Consider the following 9,181-nt stretch of genomic DNA (forward strand, 5'->3'; position numbering starts at 1 on the left):
ACTTTCCACTGCGAAGCGAAACTGTGAGCTTTGGGGTGTGTGGGGGGGGGCGACGGGGAGGGGAAGTGGGGAAGGTGGAGGGAAGGCAGAAGGACAAGGGCAAGGGCCCTGGAGCAGCCGAACTGCCTCCCAGCTCAAGACAGCAACCTTGCCTCCGCTCTACTCTCTGCCACTGCCCTGCCCATTTGCTGGGAACCTCCCCTCCCCCCCCCCCCCCCCCGACCCCCAACTCCTGCTGCCTGATCTGGCCAGCTTGCCACTAGATTCCAGCCTCCTGTCATTGGCTCTTCCCTCTATCTCTAGGTCTCTGTCCTTGTCCCTCTTCTAGATTCCCTTCCTCCACCCCAAATCTTTGCAGAACTCTCTTTTGTCCATCTGTCCCTCCCTTCTTTCTGACCTCTTCCCTTTGGGGGCTCAGCGTGGCCCAGGCCCAAGGGGAGATGTGGGAGGCTCAGTTCCTGGTTCTGCTGCTTCTGCAACTGCGGTGGGTGGCTCCAGGTAAGATGGGGCTGACCCTCTGGGAGGGCTGCCCTCCAGACCCACGGGTGGGGAGGGGGTGGTCAGCAGGGATGTCTGGACCTCACAGATGCCAAGGTCCTTAGCTTGGGTGGATTCTTCTAATGCCTTGCTTGGGGCAGTCCTTCTGCCCCCAAAGCCTCTCTTTAGTCTTCCCATTGGGTGGGGAAGGGACAGAAACCCAAGGTCTTCCTCAGCCCTGTGTCTCCTTCAGGTAACTGAGGCTCCTTCTCTACTCCTAAGTCTTTTGGCTCATGGCCCCTCCCCTTGGCCTCTTTTTTCCTCCCCAGTGGAGGCTCCAGGGTCTGGGACAGAGGTCCCAGTGGTGGTGTGGGCCCAGGAGGGGGCTCCCGCTCAGCTCCCCTGCAGGCCCACAATCCCTCCCCAAGATGTCAGCCTTCTGCGAACCGCAGGGGTCACTTGGCACCATCTACCAGACAGGTATGCATCTGTAACTCGGGCAACAGGATCCCCCAAATCCAACAGCATTGGCATCCCTACTCATAACCCCAGGCCCAGTCTAGCCATCGGTCTCCTCCGCTGAGCTGTCAGTCTCTGAAGCCAGTGGCTCAGCTCCCCCCACCCCGCCCGCCCCGCTGCCTTTCCTGGGAAAGACTGCTCCCCTCACACCTGCATCCCTTCCACACCTGCCTCTCCAGAGAGTGGGTGGCGCTGGCCCAACCCGAGGGGAGACGGGCATGGGGACGGTTAGCGGGCAAGAGATCTCCTCTTGGGTGGCTTTCCTCCTCCTCGAAGTGGTGCAGGCTTCTTCGCCCTCGAATTTCTCAGCCCCGTCCCTCTCTCCCGCCCAGCAGCCCTCCAGCTCCCGCGCCCAGCCTGCGCCCCGCCGCGCCCTCCGCCCGGGGCCCCGGGCCGCGCCGCTACGTGGTGCTGAGGCTGGCGCCCGGCGGCCTTCGCAGCGGGAGGCCGCCCCTGCAGCCCCGCGTGCGGCTGGAAGACCGCGGCCTCCAGCGCGGGGACTTCTCCCTGTGGCTGCGCCCGGCCCGACGCGCCGACGCCGGGGACTACCGCGCGGCCGTGCACCTCCGGGACCGCTCCCTCGCCTGCAGCCTCCGTCTGCGCGTGGGCCAGGCATCCAGTAGGTGGGGGCGGGCCGCGGGGAGCGGGGCTGTCGGGGCTGAGGCCGGGCGCCGCCGTCCCCGTCGCCCCGGAGGCAGGAAGGGCCGGGGGTAGGGGCTGTGCTTCCCAGGAGGTGCCCGGGGCCCCGGCCGAGAGCCCCTAGTAGGGGAGCGGGAGTGGGTGTGGAGGAGAGTGGCAGGGGGCCCCCCCAGGGGAGCACGTGTGTGGGGAGAGGACCCTACGGAGAGACTGTCTCACCCTGGGGCTCCCCTCCCCCACCCACACTGGGAGTGCCAGGGTGGAGGAGGGGAGGCACCCCTGGGTTGGGGGGAGAGTGCAGGGCTGGAGTGACTCATTTCAGACATCTGTAGCTCAGGGGGTGGGCTTAGTGGGGATCCTCAGGCAAAGTCTGCAGAAAGGGAAGGGTGGGGGGGCAGGGGTGTAGGGGGGAGGGGAAGGAGGCAGGAGGTCCCAGAGCATCCATTTTAAATATCTCCAGGTACCAGGCACTGGACTGAAGTGGCGTGGGGGGACGGGGAAGGGGGCTTTGCAGGGTGGTGGTGGGAGGAGGGTTGCCTTTTGTCTTCTAGGAGAAGACAGGTGTTTGCGGTAGGGCTAATCAAACCTCCTTTATCCCTGAGCAGTGACTGCCAGCCCCCCAGGGTCCCTCAGGATCTCCGACTGGGTCATTTTGAACTGCTCCTTCAGCCGCCCGGACCTGCCAGCCTCTGTGCACTGGTTCCGGGGCAGAGTCCCTGTTCGGGAGTCCCCCCATCACCACTTAGCTGGAAGCTTCCTCTTCCTGCCCCAAGTCAGCCCCTCAGACTCTGGGCTGTGGGGCTGCATCCTCACCTACAGAGATGGCTTCAATGTCTCTCTCACGCACAACCTCACGGTTCTGGGTAACTTCTTCGGGCTGCCTTCACCCTTGGCCACAACCCCTCCCTGCCCGCCATCACCTCACCCTCACTTCTGGGTCCCCAGACCAGGTCTCCAGCAGCTAGCTAGAGCCCACCGTGAATGCTCTGGGCCTCACTTTTACTTCGCATTGCAACATTTTAGCTGCCTTCCCCACTCCCGGCTTTTCCCTGGGCCATCCAGCCTCACTGGCAGCCTTTGGTCTCCTGCTGGCCCATGTGGGGGGCTCTGAGCATCCTCAGTTCACCCACATTACTCTGCTCCCTTGGGCTCTTCAGAGCCAGACCCCCTCCTTTGCTCTTCTGCCTCGCTTCCCTGCTCCAGCCTCTCTGTACCTCCCCTCTCTGCTTCAACTTTAGCTTCTCCTTCTTCCCCAGGTCTGGAGCCCTCAGGGCCTCTGACGGTATACGCTGGAGCTGGTTCCAGGGTGGACCTACCCTGCTGCCTGCCCCCTGGTGTGGGGACCCAGTCTTCTCTCACTGCCAAGTGGAGCCCTCCCGGGGGAGGCCCTGACCTCCTGGTGGCTGGAGACAATGGCAACTTTACCCTCCAACTGGACGCTGTGAGCCAGGCCCAGGCGGGGGCCTACACCTGCCGCATCCATCTGCAGGGACAGCAGCTCAGTGCTACAGTCACTCTGGCAGTCATCACAGGTCAGCCCCAGGTGGGAAAGGAACTCCCATCACAGGGGAGCTGGGACAGGGAGGCCAGGCCTTGGCTGGGCCAAGACTGGGCAGATCTGCTTCATGATGCTAGGCCAGTGGGCACACGTCGCAGAGGCAGCCCTAGTGGCCTCCTCCTTTCTCGCCCCCACATAAAGAACTGAAACTGAAAATCTCCCCTGAGTCACTAGGTGAACATTCCGCTCTCCTCTAAGGGACTCCCCTGCTGTGAATTGGGAGGAGGGTCTGAGAAGTTAGAAGGAGAGGTGGCAAAAGTTTGAATGGTTCAAAAGAGGGGGACTCTATCTCTAGAATCCTCCTCTACTTGGGGACCAGTGCTTGGGTTCAAGTTGCAGGAAGTGGTTTGGATTTGGGAGGAGTTAATAAATCAGTCCCTTGGTCAGCAAATATTTACAGAGCAAGGGCTTTTTTTTTTCTTTCTTTTTTTTTTTTTTTTTTTTTTAAGAGAGTATAACATAAACACAGGAAAAAAAAAAAACACACAACAAAACCCAAAAACTTAGAAAGTATGTGTTGATGGATTGGTAACTATGAGCCACGACAGCTGGGCTGTGTGTTTAGTATTCACCTGTGGTCACTGAACCGTAACATCTCATAGTAGGTGCTCAGTAATGTACATTATGGGTGCCTGAAGGCCTCAGGTCATGATCCAGGGTCCTAGGATGGAGCCCCACATCGGGCTCCCTGCTTGGCTCCCTGCTTCTCCCTCTCCTACTCCCTCTGCTTGTGTTCCCTCTCTCGCTGTGTCCCACTCTGTCAAATAAATAAAATCTTAAAAAAAAAAAAAAAAGGTACATTGGTTCAGCAAATCAGTGAATACGCTAATAGGTCTTACATCTCCCAAGGGCCAATGCTGACTTTCCACCTGCTCCAGGAGAGCTCTGCTTATATGTCATACCCACAGCCCAGCCTCACTCCAAGCCCCATCCTTTCCTCACACCGTGTGTCCTCTTGCTGACTTAGCCTTTCTGTCAGTAACTGCATCCCACTCCCCCTGAAACTGGCCTCCTGTTTCTTCCACATCCAGTCAGCCCACAAAGTCTCCCAATTCTCTCCGTCCAAGGTCTTCTTGAGGGTCAGCTGTTTTGTGTTACTTGTCCAGGTTCTCTGCACCACAGCTCACCAGAAGAGATTGTTGCCCCTGTTTTATAGAGAAGGGATTTTGCTTAAGTCACACGGCCAGCAAGTGCCAGCCTTGCGGCCTAAGGTCTGGTGTCTGTGTCACCAAACCCTCAGATGCCTCCACCACTTTTCACCACTATGCTCAGCTCAAGACCCTTCACCACTGGTGTCCCCCTCCCTGCCCTCTCTCTTCTCACTCTACAGCTTTGAGATGCTCTGTGTATAGATGTGCTGGTCAGTTCACTGTTCTCTGAACATTCAGAAAAGGGGGCACAGTTCATTCAGGGGGCACTGATGTGAGCCTAGTCAGGAAAGAAAAAAAAAAAAAGTGTAATGTGTGTGTGGGGGGCCCAACACACCTGACCGATCTTGAGGTTTCTGAGCATTTGAGTAGAAAGTTGTGTAAGAGAATCCAAGATGGTATTTGTTATGTGATCCTTCTGGGCCAGCTTGAGTTTGAATAGTCCCCGAGGGCAGTAAAGAGCCTGGACAGCTTTTGAACTGCAGAGTGATCTGCCCAGAGCTTTGTCTTGATAAGATTAATTTGGCCCTGACCCCCGATCTCCTCCCCTCAACCTCACCCAATCAGAGCCCAGGTGAGAGCCAGGCGATAGAGACTGGGAAGTTGAGTCTATGGTTTCAAGTAAGGGGGCCGGGCCCCCAAAGATCTCTTCCCTCTGCTTTTCTCAGTGACTCCCAAATCCTTCGGGTTATCTGGCAAGCTGAGAAAACTGCTTTGTGAGGTGACCCCGGCGTCGGGACGAGAGCGCTTTTTGTGGAGCCCCCCGGATAAGCAGTCTTGGAGAGGTTCCTCAGGACCCTGGCTGGAGATACCAGAAGCCAGACTCCTTTCCCAGCCCTGGCAGTGCCAGGTGTACCACGGGGAGAGGCTTCTTGGGACAGCGGTGTACCTCTCTGAGCCAGCTGGCCCAGGTCTGAGACCCCACAACGCTGCGGCACCCGCTCCAGGCCAGTCCTCTTGATCCCACTTTCCAGACTCCTCCCTGCCCACCCGCATTCCAGATCTTTTCTTTCTAACCTTCAGCTCTTGTCCAGGCCCCAACCCCCTTCCACCATTCATTAGCTCATGATCCTGGATAAGTCCCCAAACTCTGGGCCTTGATGTCTGCCTCTGTAACATATGTGGGGTGGCAAGATATCCTTTGACCCTGTGCCTAATGTACTTCTTCTCTAGGTGCCCGGCGCTCTGGGAGGGCCCCAGGTGCCCCCAACACAGGCCATCTCCCTCTCTTTCTCATCCTTGGTATTCTCTCTCTGCTTTTGATGACTGGAGCCTTTGGCTTTCACCTTTGGAGAAGACAGGTGAGCTGGGGACACCCCTCAGGCCCTGCCAGCCACTGGCCTCCCCTCTCTTCAGTTTTCTTTTTTTTTTTTTAAGATTTTATTTATTTATTTGACAGACAGAGATCACAAGTAGGCAGACAGACAGGCAGAGAGAGAGGGGGAAGCAGGCTCCCCGCCCAGCAGAGGGCCCGATGCAGGGCTCAATCCCAGGACCCTGGGATCATGACCTGAGCGGAAGACAGGCTTAACCCACTGAGCCACCCAGGCGCCCCTCTCTCTTCAGTTTTCTGAGTGGCACCCCTTCCTCAGGGAAGATGACCGAGGTGGACTCCTCATCCTGCCTTCAGAGCACTCCCCCCCACCCCCTGCCACCTTCCTAAGCCTCTCCAGGGACTCCTTGTGCCTGGAGGACCCAAGGGAGGCTTGAAGGGGCTGAGAAAAGGCCTGGGACTGGATAGGGAAGGGCAGGAGGCTGGGAAAGAACAGACACACTCGGCATCCTCCTTATTCTCTTTCCCTTCATCCTTCTCCCCACCGGTCCTCCGCGGATTCCCACAGTGGCTTCAGAGAAGATTCTCTGCCTTGGAGCATGGGACTCACCCACATCAGGCTCAGAGCAAGCTAGGGGAGCTGGAGCAAGAGCCGGAGCTGGAATTGGAGCTGGAGCCAGAGCCCGAGCTGGAGCCAGAGCCCGAACCGGAGTTGGAGCTGGAGCCAGAGAAACTCTGACCTGGAAGCCCACAGATGTGCACAACTAGGTCCAAATAAACTCCCCATCAGCAGCAAGCCCGAGTCTGACTCCTTCTTGTCCAGGGAAGGTTCTTGTCTCTGCCCAGCTTCTGGGGGCTCCCTTCTCCCATCTCAGCCTTCCGACCTACTTTCCCCAGCCAATCTCTCTTATCTTCCTCTTTTCTGTTCCTGGCCTCTTCATGATTCTTTCTGCCTTGGTCTTTCTCTTGCTCTCTCTCTCTTTCCCCTGCTAGTCGTTTTTCTGAAGCTCCGAAAAAGCCCTCACCCCTTACCTCTAAAGCTCTCTTCTGTGTCCTTCGCTTGTATTATGCTAGCTGCCCTGGTTTCCTTTGTATTTCCCCTGGTCCACCCCATCCCACACTTGGCTCCATTTCACATTGTCCTTGGCCCTTTTGCTGCAGTGCGCGCGCGCGCGCGCGCACACACACACACACACACACACACACACACACACACACACGGAGGAGCCCTGCTATGTCACGTCCTCCAGGGGATCAGGTCTTGCAACCTTTCTGGGCAGCTGGCTGAGGTTCCTGCTTGCCTCCTCCCCACCCCCATGTTCCTTGGCTCTGGGCAACTTGTCTGGTCCCAGGCACGAGAACACACTGCCACCCGGTGGTCACTGCTTATCATAGCATGGGAGGTCGCTGGGCAGGCGGGGGCAGGCTGGAGGAGATGAACAGCGCAAGTGGTCCAGACAGGCCCCATCCCTGCGTGCAGGCACCACCTCGGCGGGGTTCACTTTCTACGGTCTGCGTATGTGTGTGCACCAAGCCACGGTCACCTAGCCAGGGCACTCTCCAGGAGCGGGACTGAACCATGCCCACCTCAGGACACAGAGCCCCGGCGGAAGGTTATGATCCGAATCTGACAAAGGGGAGTGCTGTGAACAAAGGCCCCATGTGGGGAGAAAAATGGCCAGCAAGACTGCTGGCGATGGTGTAGCTTTAGGAGTCCAGAGACCTGGCTTCTGATCCTATCTCTGCTGATCTCCTCAGCCTCGGTTTCCTCCTATTATACGGAATAATGGTAATAACCCATGAAAACGGGTTGCTGTGAGTATTGGATGGTCAAAGGGCTTTGAAAACCGAGGTGCCCCGGTGCATATGATTTGTTTGTCTGATCACCCATTTGTGAAGGAGGAAGCTGGCGGGTCCTGGTCACGCCAGGAAGGGTACAGAAGCCCCCACAAGCCTGCCTGCCTCCCTCATTGTCTGTCTCTGTCTTGGAGAGAACATTCACCTGAGCCGTCCTTCCGCAGAGGGTGCACACAGCCTCGGGCCCCCAGCAACCCCCCACCCCCAGGAACCTAGAGGTCCCTCTGTGATACATGCAGGGCTCAGCCGCACACAGCTCTGCCAGGGCATTTTAACCCTGGACTGGAGGAAACAAAGACTGGTAGGGAGTGGGAGTGAGCCTGCAGGAGTGGGGGGCACAAGGTGTCATGTACAGGCGCTATGGCAGAGACCCTGCTAGGTATCCCACTGTGCCTGGGTGCCACGTGCCCAGTGACACAAAACAGGAGGCTGAAGTTATCCCTGTGGAGACACAGTGGCCCGAGACTTGGGGATACCTCTGTTCTGGGCAGAACCTTAGAGGGCAAGGGGCACCCTCTGAAGCCTGAGTAATGAACCATTTAAAACAACCTGAGTTTCCGAGCCTTAGGTTGGTGGTAACCGTTGCCTTGTCACAGAAACAGTGGCACAGAGAGAGGCTCTGACACTCACCAGAGATCATCACGCTGTAAGGTTAGGTCCTGAAGTTCCTTCGAGAAGTCTCGAAAGCATCTTTCCCACCCTTTGCTGTGGGCTGGGGACAGTGGCTGAGGAGACACCTCAGGTCTGCCCTGTGACCCTACTCTCCTTAGGGTGTGGTGGGAGCCCCCATGTTTTAATGGGGCAGGGGTTTCCTGGAAAGTTCTGTGGGTGGCAATTTTCCTCTGGGTAACAACCTATGCCCTTTGGGCTGATGAGATCAAGGATTCACAGTTGTCTATGTGGGGACTTCCCCATGCTCCTGAACCAAGGGGACAGGGAGGGGACAAAGGCAGAATGAAAGGCCACCTGGTTCCTCTACCCACTAAGAAAAAGAGCAAAGGGTAGAAGGAGGAAAGGGCATGGGGCTTGGGCATATAGGGTACCTCCTTTCATTCTTTCTTCTTCCTCTGTGGGGTCTCTCCTAGGGGTGACACATTTCTGCTCCTCCCCTTTCCCCACAAAGCTCCACTCCACATCTGGCAGGATAACCTCAGACTCTTTTACTGTCCGCTTAAGACCCCCTAGGGAGCTAGCTGAATTTATCTTGCATCTCCAAGTTCATTGGCAAACCAGTGTTCCAGGTTGGGGTCCTATAGGGGAAGGGACTTGAAGGAGGCAGGGAGCTCAGGAAACTTCAGTGGGGGCTGGGGTGGAGGATCATCTTAAACCCTTGTTAGAAAGAAAGGAAGTGGTGTGCCTGAGGGGCTCAGTGGTTAAGCTCAGGTCATGATCCCAGTTCCTCGCTCAGCTGGGAGCCTGTTTCTCCTCCCTCTGCCATTCCCACCCACCCGCGCCCTACCTGTGCTTTCTGGCTCTCTCTGGCTCTCAGTCAAATAAATAAACAAAAAACCAACCAACCAAATAAATAAATAAAATAAATAAATATCTTTATATTTAAATATATAATAATAATAAATATAATAATAATAAATATAAATTTTTACTTATTTATTTATTTTACTTTTTAAAAAGATTTTATTTATTTATTGGACAGAGAGAGAGATCACAAGTAGGCAGAGAGGCAGGCAGAGAGAGGAGGGAAGCAAGCTC

The 9,181-nt window shown here is 56.5% G+C and overlaps 1 protein-coding gene across 3 annotated transcripts; it reads left to right on the plus strand.

The window, feature by feature from the left end:
* Positions 1-251: 251 nt before the first annotated feature.
* LOC111159778 (lymphocyte activating 3) lies at positions 252-6,399 on the plus strand. Of its 3 annotated transcripts, none has more exons than XM_022522379.1 (8): positions 252-498; positions 807-957; positions 1,329-1,615; positions 2,241-2,498; positions 2,892-3,167; positions 5,010-5,252; positions 5,515-5,642; positions 6,183-6,399. In XM_022522379.1, the coding sequence occupies exons 1-8, from the start codon at positions 441-443 to the stop codon at positions 6,351-6,353; spliced, it is 1,572 nt and encodes a 523-aa protein (XP_022378087.1). In that variant the 5' UTR covers positions 252-440; the 3' UTR covers positions 6,354-6,399. The 3 variants fall into 3 exon arrangements, with proteins under 3 accessions (XP_022378087.1, XP_022378088.1, XP_022378089.1); XM_022522380.1 differs by having other exon boundaries at positions 1,332-1,615; XM_022522381.1 differs by lacking the exon at positions 2,241-2,498.
* The last annotated feature ends 2,782 nt before the right edge of the window (positions 6,400-9,181 follow it).

The sequence above is a fragment of the Enhydra lutris genome, unplaced genomic scaffold, assembly GCF_002288905.1.
Source record: "Enhydra lutris kenyoni isolate GAN:26980312 unplaced genomic scaffold, ASM228890v2 scaffoldscaffold69, whole genome shotgun sequence".
Taxonomy (NCBI): domain Eukaryota; kingdom Metazoa; phylum Chordata; class Mammalia; order Carnivora; family Mustelidae; genus Enhydra; species Enhydra lutris.